Genomic DNA, 19,489 nt, shown 5'->3' with positions numbered 1-19,489 from the left:
CAGCCAATGCAGTATCTCGGTTGAGCCTCTCCATCTTATTTTTACGACATTAGAGACTCCAAGCAAGATCAGCAGGAGAACTGCTCAGTTGAGCCCAGTCAACCCACAGAGCTATGTGATATAAGAAAAAAGTTGTTTCAAGTTACTAAGTTTTGGAGTGGTTTGTTAAACAGGAACAAATAACTGAAACACTGTTCTAGTTTATCTCTTAATTTTTTTTTTTTTGTAACTGAGAGAAAAGTAACGTAAAGTGTGATGAACAGATCGTAAGTATACGATTTGCAGAGTATGACACATGTTTATACCTATGAAACTAGCAATCTAATCAATATATAGAAAATTTCCTTTACTCCAGAAAGTTTCTTCATTCTTCCTTCTGGTCAGTGCTCACCCCTCATAGACTGTCACTGCTCTGTGTCAATTTATTAAATGGCTTTTTTGCCAAATTTACTTACTTTTATTAATTTAGTTTTATTAGTTTTTAATTTAGAAAACATAATGACATTTAATTTGTCTCTGTCCCACCTCCCTGCTGCTATAAATTGAGATTTAGAGGTAAAAAGTGGGGGAGGTTGAGGAATAAAATAAAAATATATTCTTGAATATGAAGAATTCTGATGACTATATATTTTTCAATATATGTAAGAAGAACTTATTCATAATCATACTTCTTATTCATGTCTCTTTCCTATGTCCCAGGCTCTATTATCCTATCTCTATGGATTTTATATCCTTCATTTTTCCATCTCTGTGTGCCAGAGCATCCTGGTTCAGCATCAGTAAGCTAGGGCAGAGATAGTGGTACATTTCTTACAATGCTTTTAAAAAGATAAAATGAAGATTGGCCAACTAAAACTAAATAATTTAAAGAAAAAAAAGAATATAGACTAGTTACTTGGCATACTGGTCTAATTCAGCTCTGACATGCCTGTGGAAAAAGAGAGAAAAATGGCTGGGCCTTATCAGAAGTCCTGAGTCTTCTTTATGTACCTAGCGTCATGGAGTATTAAAGGAAGGCAGTCTATTTTGAGGGTTAGGTCCTGCCAGGATTTGCACAGGAAGTACAGAAGTTAAAGCATGCACCATATGAATGAATGATGGTTGAGCTTTAAAGCACTATGTATCTGTGCTCATGTAAAATGTGGATCTTTGCAGTGCCCCAGGCTCTAAGAAATTAGATTCGCAACTTCTCTTTTCTTGAGGAAGGACTGGTGACTGGTAAGAGGTGGTAGGCAGAGGGTAAAGTGTAGAGAGAAGGAGAGAAGTTCCTCCTTAAAGATTGTTTCCTTTTATTTGAGGTTGTTTTTATGAAGTTCTTCAAATTTGCCTTAGAAATGCCGTTGGAGGAGAAGGAGTTATTACTATTTTGGGGATTAGAATTATTCCGGTACAGTTACTAATAATATTTCTAAGACATAATGTTTGTAAAGTGCCTAGCCTAGTTCCTGGTAGACAGTAGGTGGCCAGTGAATACTAATTTCCCATTATAGTTCAGAGAAGACCATCAGAGCCAAGTGAGAAAAGGAAAAAATGGCTTAGAAGTGTATACATGAGCCAGAAGATGTAGGATTTGGATAGGCTGTTATTGAGGAGGACATTTTTGTCATGGGATAGTATGACCCAGATAGCAAGCTCCACTTTGAGTACAGCTGAAAAGTAATGGAAAAGATGACTATAAAGGTAATTTGTAGCATATTTTGGAAAGTCTTTAGTATCACTGAGAAGTTCATAATAAATCTGTTAATAATGAGTCACTGAGGATGGTTTTTGGGCAGAAGAGTTACCTAATCAAAGCTGAGCCACGGGGAGATTAATTTGGCAGTGATATGTGGCATATGCTAGAGTGAAGGAAGACTGATGGCACAGAAGCCATTCTGGAGAGTATTGTAGTAATCCAAGCTGCATGAAAGCCTGATTCGTGTGTTTGATTTTCCATTCTTTTCTCCAGCAAATTCAAATACTTGGATCATCTTTATTGTGAATACACAGTTTTATTTATTTGTTTTTTATATTTATTTGTATTACAGTACTTTGAGGAGCACTTTCATAAGAATCACTGATTTTAAATTTTCTAACAACTCTTCAATATAAATGGTAGATAGTCTACTTAAGAGTAGACCTAAGTCAGGCAACCCCCTTGGGTCCCCTCCCTCTTCGGGAGCTTTGTCCTCTATCATTCAATAAACTTTACTATCATTCAATAAACTTTACTTTGCTGCCCAAAGAAAGAAAGAAAGAAAAAAAAGAGTAGATCTAAGTCTGTTGTCTCCCAATTTCAGATTCTTTGTGTTTATATGCTCTTGTACTTTAGAAGTGGCTTTTAAGTCTACCATTAGCAGTCAGGAATTTCATATACTTGGGGATATTCAGAAATGTAATGGACAAGTGTTTTTCTCAGGAAGTCAAGAAATATTAGTAATACCATAAAAAACCAAGAGGAGGGGGCACCTCGGTGGCTCAGTTGGTTGAGCAACCGACTCTTGGTTTTGGCTCAGGTCATGTTCTCAGGGTCATGGGAAAAAACCCCAAAAGGATACTACCTTTTAGACACATAGTTTAGTAGGAAGAAAATTGGAAGAATCAGAGTTTGCAACTACAGTTGGGGATTGGGAATTGGGAGGTGGAAAACTGAGATGAGTCTCTCTGAAAGCTTTATTCACTACTTTCAGAGATCCTAAGGTGGCTGACATGATGGGGTTATAACATTTCCGTAGGAAACTTCAATCCACATTTACCAAAAGCACTAGTGTACTGTGTTACCTTGTCCCTAAATTACTTTATTGGAATACTCTATTACTTTAAATATTTTAATTATCTAAGATGGAAGGAAATGCAAGAAATTGGTAACATTTGTTGCATTTGGGAAAAGAGATTGACGTCAGAGGAACTGGAGTAGAATTTGTACCTTTTAAGTTTTATACCATAAGAACATTGTAACCTGTTTGAAAATAAATTAAAATTAAATTCTTTTCTTTCTCATGTCTTTTACATGAATAGAATGTGTTTAAAATACTTAACTGTATTTGAATGTCACATAAATGGCCTGTATTTTCAGTTCATTGTCCATATATTTTGCTATTTTTGCAAAAAATGAGTGTCTATAGCTGAGAATTAATGATTTGAAATTAAGAAAAAGGAAATGCTGCTAGACTCTTAGTCTGAAATCCTTTAATTCCAAAACTACTTTTCTCTTTTCTCGTTCAGGTTGGGTGTTGAAAACAAAAACATATTTTAGTAGAAATTCCCCCGTATTATTGCTTGGAAAATGCTACCATTTTAAGTATGAAGGTAAGTGCTAAATTTGTAACCCATTTAAAAATCTTTATAGAAATTCATTGTATAACTGTTTTCATTGTTTTATTTCCAGATTAATTTACTTTTGGCATATGTCTTTTTGTTTTTTACTTAAACTCTTCTTATTGTAGTAAAATACACATAACATAAAATTTACCATCCTAATAATTTTTAAGTGTACAGTTAGGTGGTATTAAATATATTCATAATGTTGTACTAATAACATTACCACCATTTATCTCCAGAACTTTTCATCTTGTAAAACTGAAACTCTACCCATTAAACAATAACTCCCCAACCTTCTCTTTCCNNTCCCTCAGCCCCTGGCAACCACCATACTACTTTTTATGCTTGTGTTTTTGGCATATTTCTTTAAGAACCTGTATTTTATGTAACACAAAATACATTGCCATGTGGTTTGGGTTTCTAGTGAACTCCTTGAGGATGAGAATCATGACCTCTTTTGTGGTGTCCCCCATAGTTTTGGACTTATAATAGTATGAATGCTAAGTATTATTTGAATTGATATCTTAATATGATGTATCAAGTTCTGTGATAACTTTAAAGTATACACTAATAATTAAAAGTATCACCTTAATTAACCTACTAATGGTAGATTTTCCAATTCTTAAGGAAGCTCCAATTTCTGAAATTAATTGACTTTATTTGATGTTTTTAAGTTTCCACATATACTCATCCTCTTAATAATTATCATACATTTTCTTTTAATAATTATCATGTATTTTCTTTTAATAATTTATGTCACTTAATGAGTGTCTTCTATGTGTCAGGCGTCATGCTGAGCTCTTTGTGAAATGTCATTAATTCTTACAACAAGACTACAACATCGATTCATATATCCTTACCTTATGAGTATGGAAACAGGAGCTTAGAGAAGTTAAGTAATTTGTCCAAAGTCACACAGGTATTAAATGGCAGAGCTGAAATTTAAACCAAGACTATGTCTCACTTTATGACTGGTGTTTTTTCTACTATGTGTCTTTGCTTGGTTTTGTGTGTATGAGTGTGTGTATTTTGTGTTAATGTGCGTGTGTGTGTGTGTGTGTGTGTAGGAGAGAGGAGTGAATGTATGTGAAAGTATGTCATTATCAAGGCTTTTATTTTTGGTTGACTTATTTTGGCACATCATTTATCAGCAATTTTCTTTTTCATTTCTTTTTAAAGATTTTATTTATTTGAGAGAGAGAGAGAGAGCACACGAGTGGAGGGGCAGAGGGAGAGGGAGAAGCAGACTCCCCACTGAGCAGGGAGTCCAGTGGTCTCAATCGCAGGACCCTGAGACCATGACCTGACCCGAAGGCAGACACTCAACCAATTGAGCCACGCAGGCGCCTCCTATCAGCAATTTCCTAAAACCTTTTAAAAGTCTTGTAATAATAACAGCTAACATTTATTATTTATTATGTGCTAGGCAGCATTTTAAGTAATTTACATGTTTAACTGATTGAATCCTCACAGCATTCTTGAAGGATGAATAGGAAGGTGATGGACAAAGAAGGGATACATTTTCGGTAAATAGAATGGCACAAGATATTAGAGAGTATATTTCAGAAACAGAGATGTCCCGTGTAGGTATGGTGTGAGAGAATTCTGGAAAGAATCAAATTATGTCGGGACTTCTTGAATGCTATACTAAAAAGTTTTGTTATTTGTTTATAGGCAGAGGAGAATATGGGCTTTGGGGTCAGACATAAGTGCTTTGAATTTTGGCTCTTTTTACTAATTAGTTGTTACTTTAGGCAAATTGTTTATTCTTCCTAAGTATTAATGATAACTGTTTCATAAGGGTTTAGTGATTTGCCTGGTACATATGAGCATCCTAAATAGTATTATTATTCATGATATAGGAAATTGGAGAAAAAGTTATTAGAATTTTTAAAATTAATTTTTTTAAAGTAATCTCTATACCTAGTGTGGGGCTCGAACTCATAACCCCAAGATGAAGAGTCTCATGCTCTACTGACTAAGCCAGCCAGGTGCCCTTTATTAGAATTTTTTTGTTGTTGTTAAGGATAGCATTATAGATTTTTTAGAAGAAATACTTTGAACAGATCCTTGTAGTGGGCTCTTGGGGGCCCTCAACTCAAGAGACACAAAGTAAGTGATGTAGGAAGTAAGAATGAGACAAATAGAAGACTATAGTTGACCCGTGAACAATGGGTTTGAACTGCGCAGGTCCACTTACATGTGGATTTCTGCAGTAAGTATAGTACTGTAAGTATATTTTCTCTTCCTTGTGATTTTCTTAATGATATTTCTTTTCTCTAGCTTATTGTAAAAGTACAGTATATACTGCATATAACATATAACATACAAAAATGTGTTAATTGACTATGTTATCAGGTAAGGCTTCTGGTCAACAATAAGTTATTAGTAGTTTAAGTGTTTGGGGACTCCAAGTTATACATGGACTACAGGGTTGGGATTGGAGCCCCTAACCCCACATTGTTCAAGGATCAACTGTATTTTGCTTTCGTTTAGGAGTGGTGATACAGGGAAGGGGAAAGGTGTGGGACCTGGAGGGAGAAAGGAGAGGAGCTAGAAAGGTGGTAAGAGGCTACATGTCCATTGAGACATTCCCTTGTTGACGTCCTCTGATCTTAAGTAAAGTCAGGTAAGCTTGTGAAATGCTTGATCTAAGAGGAGTTCTTTTGGAAAGGGGATGAATTTGACATGTGGAATGAAGACGACAACTCATATTGTAGTGGCTGGACACAGGGAGGAGCATTAAAGCTTAAGCTGTGGAGAATTAGCAGAAATCTTGGAGGCTAGGTTTGGGTTCCTACATGTCACAGAATTTTTGGCGTAAGCAAGTTTTCTAAGTTTTCAGAGAGAGACTGGGGTGCCCAGTTGGCTTCTTAATTACAATGATTGTTATTATCTTAGATTTTTGAGCAAAAAATGCCAAATTTCATGTAATTATTTTCAGTGATTATATATTCACAATGTACTGGTTAGGACATTGATCTTGCCCAGAAGGAGCACATAATAATTATAACTAAATACATGCTTTGGAAGAATAACTGATAGAAGAATGATTGGAAGTCAGTTAATAGGCAAGATACAATGACTCTGATATAGGGTAGTGGAAATGGAAAGGAGGGGATGGATGTGAGGTATTTTAAGATAGTATCAACAGCATTTAACAAATGATTGGATTTAGTAACATGGAGATAGTAGATAAAGAAGACTTAAAAACTACTATCTTGGATAATAGGTAGTATTAGTAACCAAATCTGCTATACTAAAGGAAGCATGGGCTTGGGGGTACATGTAGTGTTTGAAGTAGACTATTTAGAAATGAACAGTCTGAATGAAGTAGGCTGTTTAGAATTGATTTGTATTTATTTTCAAAGAGGTCGCATTCGAGGCCAATGGGTAAGGTCACATTGATGAAAAGTATAGGTGGAGAACATCCATCTTTAAAGATAGTCTGATGAGGAAGAATTAGTGAATGACATTAAGAAGGAATAGGCAATATATAAGACAAAAACCCATAATGGTGTATTATCATAGAAACCAAAGGAAAGATTTTCAGGAAGTAAGAGTTGGACAAAATGCCTAATGCTCAAAAGAGGTTAAATAGGAAATAGCCTCGGTAGAAGCTCTAGGATTTGTTGATGAGAAATTGCTGATGACTTTTGTGAGAGCAGTTTCACTAGAGTGGTAAAGATACAAAAGTAACAGCAGCTAACCTACGTTTACTGGATGTGGGTCTGTGTTATGCATCAAGGCCAAATTGTATTGTTTTAAGGAGCTAGTGATCATGATATTTGGTAAAGAAGAATTTTTTTTTAAGATTTTATTTATTTATTTGAGAGAGAGAGAGAGAGTGCCTAAGTAGGGGTAGAGGCAGAGAGAGAGAGAGACAAGCAGGCTCCCCGAGGAGGGACCCTGAGATCTCAGGACCCTGAGATCATGACCTGAGCTGAGGTCAGATGCATAACCAACTGAGCCACCCAGGTGCTCCAGAGAAGAACTTCTTACATAAAACATAAAATTACAGGGGCGCCTGGGTGGCTCAGTCCTTAAGAGTCTGCCTTCAGCTCAGGCCTGATCCCGGAGTCCTGGGATCAAGCCCCACATCAGGCTCTTCCGCTGGGAGCCTGCTTCTTCCTCTCCCACTCCCCCTGCTTGTGTTCCCTCTCTCGCTGGCTGTCTCTCTCTCTCTGTCAAATAAATAAATAAAATCTTTAAAAAAAAACAACATAAAATTACAGCCTATAAAGGAAAATATTGATCACTTTGACCAAATACAAATTTAAAATATCTACATGACAGAAGACACCATAAACAAAGGTTCGTAGCAAACCAGAGAGAGAAGATACTTGCACACGCTCTTTCATTCTCCTTTTGTGTGTGTAGGTATTTTATCTGTGTATGTATCACATGATGACCTTTCTATCTCTCCATCTCTATCTTAAACAAAATGTTAGTCTCCAAAATAATAATGAACTACAAATTAATACGAAGCACATAAACAACCCAAGAAAAGATGAGCCAAGCAAATGAACAGGCCAGGTGCTTTTTAAGTAGAAATCTGAATGGCCAAATACAGGAAAATGCTATGCTAGTAATAAAGAGAGTGCAAATTAAAATGGGATATTATTTCTTAGTCATCGGATTTGTAAAAATTGAAAGGTTTCATGATATCAAATCTTAGCAAGGATGTGAAGAAGTAGGAACTCAAGCACTGCTGAAGAGAGTGTAAACTGGTACAACCTCTTCGTGAGAAATTTGAGAGTACTTAGAAAAATTAAAAATATACACAACTTAGGATCCAGCAATTTGACCTTTAAGTATTGATCATAGAGGAGTTCTCTGTATGTGTGGAGAATACATGTACAAGGATGTTTATTGTAGCTTTATTGAAATAAAAAGTTGGAAACAACTTAAGTATTCAGTAGTAGATGTGATGAATAAGGTTAATCATTTATTCCACAAGTATTTATTGAGAGTCTTATAATGTGCCAGGCACTGGAGTTAATGCTGAAAGTATGACAGGCACAGTCCTTACTCTCAAGGAGCTTACTGTCCAGATGAGAGACATTAAACAAATAAGTACAAAAGTTATTAATCCCATTATGATATTTGTGATGAAGCAGAAATATAGGCTGCTGTAAAACTACAGAAGGAGACCAAATTAGAAAGGTTGCTAATGGATGTATTTCAAAATAGCTTAAACAATGAGGGGATGTATTAACATACACAATCAGAAGTCCTATGTAGGGATGGCTCTAGGTTGGTTAATTCAGTGCCTCTGTGACATCAAGGACTCATGTTCTATTCATCTTCCTACTCTGCTAATCTCAGCATGTTGGCCTTATTTTCACCAACTCTCCTTAAAGTAGCAAGTGTCTATTTCAGCACCAAGCTCGGATATATGACCAATATGACACAATCTAGTGGAAGAAAGACTTTTTCTTCTTTGTATTATTTATTACAAATACCGAATTTTTATTATTTTTATAATTTTATATTAAATCGTTAAAATTTTGAAATTATGAAATATTCATACATAGAGAAGGTAAAAACCTTGTGTATATACATTTAAGGAGAGTAACAAAAGTGTACTCAACAAAAAAAATACAATTTTACTCTTACCTATTTATTTAACTTTTAATTCAAGTATAACTAACATACAGTGTTATGTTATTTTAAGGTGTATAATATAATGATTCAATAGTTCTATCTGTTACTCAGTGCTTATCACAGTAAGTGTGTTCTTGATCTCCTTCACCTCATCCACTTACTCACCTCCCCTCTGGTAACCACCAGTTTGTTGTCTATAGTTAAGACTGTTTTTTTGTCTCTTTTCTTCTTTGTTCATTTGTTTTGTTTCTTTAATTCCACGTATGAGTGAAAACCTATGGTATTTGAGTAATTTTTTAAATCTCTGTGTGCTTCTTCTACCCAATTATAGCCCTCCCATGCCAAAAAAAACCCGCTATTGCAATGTTACAATGATTTTTTATTTCCTGTTTCTGATTTTTTGAAAATGGAATCAAACTATATTTCGCTTCTGTTACTTGCTTATGCCTTTCAGTTATGTTTTTAAGAATTGTCCATGTTGTTACAGGTAGTTCTGGTTTACTTTTACCGCTGCATAGTATTGCACTGTATGAATTACTACAAATTACTCATTCTATTATTGATGGGCATTTGATTTTGGTTTTTCACCTTTATAAACAATGTATGTAGTATTTTCTTGCATTATTTATTGATTTTTAATTCAGTTGCATTGTGGTCAGACAAAATACTTTAATATCAATCAATAATAGAATGAGATCTTATTTATTGATTTGAGAGAGAGAGAGAGTGTGCACACAAGCAGCAGGGAGGAGCAGAAGGAAAGGGAGAAGCAGACTCCCTGCTGAGTTGGGACCCTGATATGGGGCTCAATCCCAGGACCCCGAGATCACGACCCGAGCCAAAGGCAGATGCTTAACCCACTGAGCCACCCAGATGCCCCGATAGAACGAAATCTGGAAATTAAGCGATACACCTCTATATAACTCCTCATTTCTTTGTACATGCCATTTTTTAGTGAAAGTAAAAGTTATGATTCAAAAAATTCTGAATTCCTTGATCTTATTTCCACAACGTTTGGGCATAACCCTGGTAAGATCTAGAGCAACACAGATCCCTAAAAACAATAGACTTAGCACAAAAACCAACAGCATACATAGTAAGACCACTTGATATCTTACTTTCATGCCCTTCCTTATGTTCTACAAAGAGATTCCTAGCAAAAGTCCATCCCTGAGATGGTTTCAGTTCAGAAAAAGCTTTTACCATTTTCTAGCCTCTGTGCTACCCTACTTTTTAAAAAAGTTTTTCCCCCTTTTTCCATGTACTATTTTCATCCCCATGGCTAGACTGATTGTAGATGCTCCTCAGCCCCAAAATTAGGAAAGACAGAGCCTTATCTCTGTTCAGTTTACACTAAATCATTTTGGCCCCTACAATAGAACCAGTGTGCCAGAGATAGCCTCAAATTCCAGTTTTTCCTTAACAGTCTCTGAGCCCATCATGTCCTGAATCATCTAAGAGAAAACCTAGAAAAATCCTAGCCAGATGGGGGCATGGTGTCTGTGAAAAGATTAAGCTTCCTTAGAATGAAATAAAATCCTTAATTGCTTCTCTTACAGATAATCTGTAAAATTAAATTTTGGTATTTGGTCAAGATGCTACTAACTGGTAGGACCATTTGGATTTTTTTATAGTATACAATATTTTTTATAGTATATTTTATTTATTTATTTGAGAGAGGGAGCACGAGCAGGGAGGAGGGGCAGAGGGAGAGGGAGGAAGCAGGCTCCCTGCTGAGCAGGAAGCCCCACACAGGCCAAACCCAGGACGCTGAAATCATGACCTGAGCCGAAAACCCGACTGAGCCACCCAGGCACCCTTATGCTACAGATATTGACATAACAATGCACAACAGGATATCTTACACTGGGAAGGTGGAATTGTATAATATGAAGTGAAGAGTTTGTAGCTCAGGAAAGGTAGCAAGATAAATTTAGAAGCTTGAAAGATCATACCAGATTTAGCCTGGTTAAAATAATCTAATTTTTTACAAATGTGTCCTAATATTGATAGAAATAAAATAATAGAAGGCAGATTATCAAGTTTAAGACTCTTATACTTATTGGGGCACCTGGGGAGGCTCGGTCAGTTAAGCACGTGTCTTTGACTCAGGTCATGATCCTGGGGTCCTGGGATCAAGCCCCACATCAGGCTTCCTGCTCAGTGGGGAGTATGCTTCTCCCTCTCCCTCTACCCCTCCCCCCCCACTTGTGCTTGCACGCGCTTGCTCTCTTTCTCTCAATAAAATCTGTAAAAAAAAGAATCTTATACTTATTTATCATTATGAATGAATTCATTGTAGATGACTTAGGGTAAGATGAAACCACTACTTCCTAAGCACTTAAGATTTTTTTCTTTATCACTAGTTTGGAAAAATTTGATTATGATATGTACTGGTGCAATTTTGTTCATGTTTCTTGTGCTTGGGTTTTGTTGAACTTCTTGAAACTGCTGATTCATAGTTTTCATCAAATTTGAATTTTTAAAAAAGATTTTATTTATTTATTTATTTGAGAGAGAGAAAAGAATGAACAAGGGAGTGGCAGAGGGAGAAGCAGGAGAAGCGGACTCCTTGCTGAGCAGGGAGCCTGATGTGGGGCTTGATCCCAGGACCCCGGGATCATGACCTGAGCTGAAGGTAGATGCTTAACCGACTGAGCCACCCTGGCTCCCCTCAAATTTGAATTTTTTCCAGTCATTTTGTCTTCAAATATTTTTTCTTTCCTTCACTTTCTTCTCTCTCCTGGGTCTCCACTTATACATATATTACCATGGATGAAATTCTGCCACAGCTCACTGATGGTCTTTTATTTTATTTTTTAAAAAGATTTTATTTATTTATTTTAGAGAGAGACTGCGAGTGGGGGGAGGGGAAGAGGGAGAAGGAGAGAGAGAATCTCAAGCAGACTGCACGCTGAGTGCAGAGCCCAACATGGGACTCGATCCCATGACCCTGAGATCATGACCTGAGCCAAAATCAAGAGTTGGACATTTAACTGACTGAGACACCCAGGCACCCCTTCTGGTCTTTTATTTTTAAAAAATTCTTTTTCCTCTCTGTGTTTTATTTTGGATCGCTCTTATTGCTGTGTCCTCAAGTTCACCAGTCTTTCAGTCTTTTCCTCAGTAGTGTCTAATCTGCCATAAATCCCAGTCATATATTTTTCATCTTGGACCTTGTAGTTTATATATCTAGAAGTTCCATTTTTTTTTGGTCTTCCTTTTCTCTAGTTACCTTTTTGAACATATATAAAATAGTTGTAATAACTGTTTTAATGTCCTTGTTTGCCAATTCTAGCATTTGTATTAGTTCTGGTTCAGTTTTGATTGATTGAGTATTCTCATTTTGGCTTGTGTTTTCCTGCCTTTTTGCATGCTTAGTAATCCTTGATTGATTGCCAGACATTGTATTATTTGCCTTGTCGGGTGCTGGATATTTTTGTATTCCTTCCAGTACTGCATTGTGTGCATGTGCCAGACTTTCTCTGTTTTACTCTTGGGGGATATTTGGAAAATTTTCAATTTTTGGCAATTGTTAAGAGCGCTGCTGTGAATATTCCAGTACATGTGCTTTGGTGAGTAAGCATGCGTATGGATTTTCATTCAATATGTATACCTGGGAATGTAATTGCTGGATCACAGGGTATTCATATGTTTAGCCTCAGTAGATACTACCAAATTGTTTTATAAAGTAGATGTGCCAATTTGTATTCCTACTAGGTGTATGTAAGAATTCTACTTGCTCTTATGTCACCATTACTTGATGTTTTTCTTTTTTATTAGAGCTACATTTTGATTTTAATTTGCATTTCTCTGATAACTAATGGAATGAGCATATTTTCATAAACACCTTTCCATTTGGATAGGTCTTCTGTTAGATTGTCTTTTTCTTATTGTTTCATTCCTAAGCTTTCTTTATATGTTCTGGATATGAATCCTTTTTTGGAATGTATATATAGGACATGTCTTCTAATCTATGACTTTTTCACTCAAAGTTATCTTTGGAAGAATAGTAGTTCTTAATTTTAATATAGTCCGGTTAACTATTTTACCTCCTTAAATGGTTACTACTTTTGTGTTCTGTTTAATAAATCCTTGCTTACTTTAGGACAAGATGTTCTCTCTAGTATCTTGAAGCTGTCATTTCACTGTTTGTTTTCTCGTGTTGTTTTTAAGATCAGTTCTTTGTCTTTCATGTGAACTTTATTTTACTCTACTTGGGATTCATATCTTTCTTAAAATCTGAAATATTTTCAACCACTTTTAATTTATAGCTGTTCCCCATTCTTCCATTCTCTCCTGCATCTCTGGTAAGTCTTTGTTAGATTTTTTTCCCCATGTCTCTGAAATTCTTGGTTTTTCACATATTCTATTACTTTGTCTCTCTGTGCTGTATTCTGAGTAATTTCTTTCTCTTAATTCTGGTTCCTTAATTATCTCCTGAGTGGTGTATAATTTTCTGTTTAATCTTATGCCAAATTTCTATTTTTAGTTCTATATTTTTTACTTCTAGCAGTTCCATTTGGTTTTCTTTCCTATGTGCTTGGTCAATTTTAATAGTCTGTTTTTTGTTATTTTTCTAACTTTCAGTACCCTTCTATTTTTTAAACGTATGCATACTTATTTTATCCTGTATCTGATAATTACAAGATCTGTAGTCTTTGAGGGCTCATTTTATAATTTATTTACTTGTAATTATTTCTCATATTAGCTTGTTTAATTGTGATAGTAAGCCTTGATTGAACCCTTGATGTTATAGCAGTTCTCTTCTGTTTCCTTTATCAGCTTTCGTTTCATTCTTTGTTGTGGTTCTTTGTGACTTCCCATTCTTCATAAAGTTCTGATCTCACATCTTTCCCATCATAAAAGACAAAAGCAAAGCAAAACAAAAATTAAAAAACCCCTCTAAAACCCCTCTTCCTGTGGTTCCATTTATCTTACATTCATCTGACAAATGTTTATTGCACATCTACTATGAACTGAACTCTGTGATAAGTGCTGAAGCTTTAGGGGTGCAGGAGAAAGATTCCTTCTCCTCTAGTGTACTTGAAATTTGGAAGGGAGGCAGATGTAGATAAATATTATAGATATAATTAATTATGATTTTGAAAAGAGAAGTCAGTCAAAGAATTGAATAGCAGGGGCAGTATTATTATAGTGGAGAGTCAACAGAACAATGAAGTTCATTTAGTACTAGCAATTTTCCAATAATATTTAGAGTAAGTTTTTGGGGGGGGGCAGAGGAAGAGAGAGAATCCTAAGTAGGCTCCACACCCAGCATGGAGCCTGATGCAGGGTCCGTCTCCTGACCCTGAGATCATGACATGAGCCAAAATCAAGAGTCAGAGGCTTTAACCGACTGAGCCACCCAGGTACCCTGTAAATTTTAAATTTGGAGTAAATTTAGAGTAAACATTTAGAGTAAATTTAGAGTAATTTTAAGACTAGATCTTAAAAGGATAAAGAATTAATCACTTCGTCAAGGTAGGAGATGAGGAACTATATGTTTGTCAAGCCACAGGGTGAGATGTGAGAGTTATGTGCTATTGTATCAAATTGCAAACAAATTTAAATTTCTCTAGAGTAGAAATTTTGGACATATTTGTAGGGCCATGTTCAATTTCTAGGCATTTTTATTTCTAATAAACTTCACATATTCTAATAAACTTCATTGATAATGGGAGCTTGACAGTCATTATTTTTATTGTCATTGAAACTGTATGCCACAAGTTAGCTCCATTAAGCTGAATATTATGAAGTTTAGATGATTGTAATTTTTTCAGAATGAACTTGAGGAAGGATAGGTGCAGCAAGGATAAAGAATAAAAGCATGATAAAACTGCTTTAACATCCTGCAGAAGGGCACTGGAAATTGAACTCCTTGGAATTAAGAGTTGTAGGCAGATTTATCTATCCACCTGTCCACCCACCCAAACCAAGCAACATTTGTTAGGACCTACTTGTTTTAGGCACTGTGCTGCCTGCTGAGGTTGTAAAGGTGACTAAGATAGTCTCTCTAGAAGTAATCAAGCAATGTCCATTCATTTTGAGAGACTAATCAAGGAATGTTAGTTCATTTGAGCCCTAGTATTTTGTAAATTATTGGGCAAACAGTGACCATAGTTTTCACATAGAAATTGTATTACAGATAATCAATTTGAAAAAGCCTTTTAAAATGATATATGTGGGCGGGAGCAGTTTTTAAAAAAATGTTTTTCAACATGAAAGGATAACTATATATTTAGGAATTTTGTATTCTTACTCTTTAGCTTCTTAGTTTTGATTTTATAATTTGAGTATAAATATTCATGACAATAAATACCATCTGAACATTTTATTTGATTTTAAGAACTAGTTTATGTGATTATATTCAGTTTTACATATTGACAAATCATGATTTTTTATTTGCAAATCTCATTTTAGAGAGCACTAATATGTATATCCTGAGCCAAATGAGGCAAAAAGAAAAGGTATTTTTATATTATCCCCTCATAAAAGAGTTGATTATATTTGGAATATAGGATATTATTATTAACAGTATTACTGATGATACCTTTTATTAGCTAGTTCAAGAGTGTACAAAACATTTCAGCATCCATTCTCATTTGATTTTCATAATAGCCTGATTAGGCAGAATAACATTTATCTTCATTTAAATTGAAAAAAAGTATTAGAAAAATTGTAATATACTCCATATCTTATGGACAGTAATGGGAACATAATACCATTATTGATGTTTCTTTGCATATATTTAGACTGTAGTTTATATTTTTATTTTGTAGATGAAAATAAACTGCTGCCTGCAAGATCAGGATGTACAATAGAAGATCATGTAATTGCGGGAAATGTAGAAGAATTTCGTAAAGATTTCATTTCAAGAATATGGTTGACCTACAGGGAAGAATTTCCTCAAATAGAAGGCTCGGCTTTGACAACAGACTGCGGTTGGGGCTGTACATTAAGAACTGGCCAGATGCTATTGGCTCAAGGACTCATACTACACTTTCTTGGTAGAGGTAAATCAAATCTCTGTTTTGGGGGGAATTTTTGTTTTGTTTTTTGCTTTGGGGGACTGAGGCAGAGGGAGAGAATCTTAAGCAGGCTCCATGCCCAGTGCAGAGCCTGATGTGGGGCTCGATCTCAGAACCCTGAGATCATGACCTGAGCCAAAATCAGGAGTCAGAGGCTTAACCAACAGAGCCACCCAGGTGCACCTGTTTTTTTTTTTTTTTTTCCAAACTCCAGCTTGCAAACTGTGTAAAATTTCCTATGGTTAATTTCTTGACTTCCTGATGTCTTCTAAAATTTGTAACTAATCTAGCATATTCCATCTTTATTGAACTAGGCTAGGTATGACTTATATGTAAGTGTAAGTTTTTAGTAGCCTTTGGGTTTTTTATTGTTATTTAGTTCTTTTTGATTGAATTATCTGAATTATCTCCAGTTCAGTAAATCTTGGGCAGGTCAATAGCAGTGACTTTGAACAGATAGTTGATATTTTTACATTATTTAAATCTTAAGAAATTTAAACCAGTTTATTTTCTCTCTACATATCAGTAATGCTTTAAAATGTTTTTATCTTTACAAATATGATTATAATCAGTTAACTTCATTAGGCATATTCTTTTTTTTTATTTTAATGTTTTTTTATTATATTATGTTAGTCACCATACAGTACATCCCTGGTTTCTGATGTAAAGTTCGATGATTCATTAGTTGCGTGTAACACCCAGTGCACCATGCAATATGTGCCCTCCTTACTACCCATCACCGGTCTATCCCATTCCCCCACCCCCCTCCCCTCTGAAGCCCTCAGTTTGTTTCTCATAGTCCATAGTCTCTCATGCTTCATTCTTAATAGGGTTATCATGCTTAGTCTTTTAGACTCTCAAAAATGTCATTGCTACTTCCTACATATATCTATTTAAAAAAGAAAAACCTTTCTTACCATTTCTATTAGTCCATTTTTTATAATTTGTACATTTGTAGGAAGATTTTAGTTTACTATTTAGGTTATCGAATATGGCTATTACTAAATATTATCATATTTTTAAAGTGTTAGATAATTTCCCTGCAATGCATGGCAAATATTTGGTAACCTTTCTGTAGGGATTATTGATGAGATTATTTAGAGAGAATGTTTATTCAAGAATGGTATGGATAATACAAAGAAAAAGAATTTTTAAACTTTCTCTGGGATGATTTATTTGTAGTCTTGTGTAATCACAGGCAAGAATTGGGATATTCTTCATAGTTCAACTAGTTCTCTGAATCTATGACTCATTTTGTTAACTTAAAATTACATGTATGCTTGGAACGGTCTTATCACAAAAACTGTGAAGTAGTGAATATGGTTGGTTTTGGGGGGATCTTTGATCTTTAACGACTTCTATTTATTAACTTTTCATTTACTAGAGAATTGATATTACTCCCTAAACAATGATTGAGTTATTTTTGAAAGGTTTGAGAAAAAAAACAAAGAAAAGAAATTTAAAACTTCCATGGTTAGACTTCCATTTTAACATATAATCAAAGCAAAATCTGCTTTCCGAAGTTACTCTCTCATTAATGTTAGTGAATATGTTTATTGTGCATTTGGGTAGTCAAGGCTGGCTATCTGATAAGCAGTACTAGTAAGGGAGTACAGAAGTCCTCATTCCATTTCAGCACTGTCAAAGAGAAGAAAGAAAAACATTTTCCTGAGTTGTTTATTTGTACCCGAGTTTACTATTTTTTTTTAAATTATATCTCAATACTATTTTAAAAATATATCTCAAAGTTTTATTGAGATATAATTTACATAACATAAATTCACTCATTTAAAGTGAACAATTCAGTGGTTTTTGGTATGCTTCCAGGGTTCTGCAACTATCACCATCACCTAATGTTAGGACATTTTCCTCATCCCCAAGAGAAACCTCATACCCTTTGGCAGTCACTCCCAATACCCTGCTTGTCATATGCAGCCATTAATCTACTTTCTGTCTCTATAAATTTGCCTATTTCTGATTTACTATTTTAGCTTAGTAACCTATATGACTTTAAATGCTATATCCTTATTTTAGTAGAATTGTTAAAATCTAACTATTTAAAAGATCTGAACACCTTGCTTTGGAACTACTATAGCTTGGACCTGGCCTGATGCTTTGAACATTGAAAATTCAGACTCTGAATCATGGACTTCCAACACTGTAAAAAAATTTACCGCATCATTTGAAGCATCACTTTCAGGGGAAAGAGAACTCAAAACCCCAACAGTTTCTCAGAAGGAAACAATCAGGAGATATTCTGATGATCATGAAATGCGAAATGAAATTTATCATAGGAAAATCATCTCTTGGTTTGGTGATTCCCCTTTGGCTCTCTTTGGTTTACACCAACTAATAGAATATGGAAAGAAGTCTGGGAAAAAAGCCGGAGATTGGTATGGACCAGCTGTGGTTGCTCATATTTTAAGGTAAAATTCTATTAAAATCTTTCATCTTATGACAGAGGTCCTTAGGCTCAGAGATACTGATTTTGGCAGTGCATGTATATAATTGGAACTTTTAAAGTCTTACTGTTGAGAATATTCATAAGGAAGCATTCATTTGTTAATAAGGAAAAAACAAGACATTGCAATTCTAGTTACATTTAATTTATCTATGACAAGTTTTTCCACTTTTGTGCATAGGTATAGATATCCAGGGTCTCTTTCTAACCAGGTTTTCATTAGACTACCTTATTGGAATGTTCTAAAAACTAACAACTCTTTCAACCTTGGAACATGCATAACATTATAGTTGTTTTTTTTTAATAGTGTAACCTGGGGGCTGTAATGTACTGATAGTGTAATGAAATGTCAAGAGCTAAAATTGATGTTTTCAGCATTTCTTTGCACACATCAAATTCTTGTGAATTGTAAATGTATGGGACTATTAATATTATAATTATATCATAGTAAAAGTAAAGGGTCCGTGACATTCAGAGTAGTTAGAAAAAAGTCGAAAGTCAAATTTCACTGTACCTTACCCTTTTATGTGCCATTTGTTTGGCTACTGCTTAATTAAAAAAAAAAATAGTCTAATTTGTTGTGTGTCCTATTGTTGTAAATGGAATCATTAATATGTCACTCAAATAGAGTATGTTATAGTAAGTTTACTTCATTTAAAATCATGTCTAAATTAGAAATTATTATACTTGTTTTGCATATTAACAGGCTTTTATATTTTATAGGCCAGAGGCTTAACAAATGGAAATGTATTTGCCTAATGTTATTAAATGGATTGTTAATATCAAGTCCTGCTTGGTATGATATTTATCAAAGCATAATTATAAAAGCTTAGTTTCTACTCTTCAAGATATTACATTCTATACCCCAGGGATCAGAACGCTTTTTCTGTAAAAGGCCTCATGGTAAATATTTTAGGCTTTGCAGGCTATAAAGGGCTCTGTTGACCATTTTTCTTTTCTTTTTTTGTTTTACAACTCTTCAAAACTGTAAAAGCCATTCTTAGCTTGCAGGTTGTACAAAAACAGGCCACAGGTTGTATTTGGTCTATGGGCCATAGTTTGCCAATCCCTCTTCTAAATGAACACATAC

At 34.9% G+C, this 19,489-nt stretch overlaps 1 protein-coding gene across 4 annotated transcripts in view; it reads left to right on the top strand.

The window, feature by feature from the left end:
* The window catches only part of ATG4C (autophagy related 4C cysteine peptidase), an 85,957-nt gene that overhangs the window by 27,973 nt on the left and 38,495 nt on the right, over positions 1-19,489 (top strand). For all 4 annotated transcript variants that reach the window (XM_008690793.2, XM_008690791.2, XM_008690792.2 and 1 more), the window contains exons 3-5: positions 3,205-3,288; positions 15,690-15,923; positions 18,034-18,364. In XM_008690793.2, the coding sequence (XP_008689015.1) occupies positions 3,205-3,288; positions 15,690-15,923; positions 18,034-18,364 (649 nt within the window). The remainder of the gene's footprint in view (positions 1-3,204; positions 3,289-15,689; positions 15,924-18,033; positions 18,365-19,489) is intronic.

The sequence above is a fragment of the Ursus maritimus genome, unplaced genomic scaffold (assembly GCF_017311325.1).
Source record: "Ursus maritimus isolate PB19 unplaced genomic scaffold, ASM1731132v1 scaffold_12, whole genome shotgun sequence".
Lineage (NCBI taxonomy): Eukaryota > Metazoa > Chordata > Mammalia > Carnivora > Ursidae > Ursus > Ursus maritimus.
Note: the sequence above shows the minus strand (reverse complement) of the source record. Positions and strands in the feature narration are given on the sequence as shown.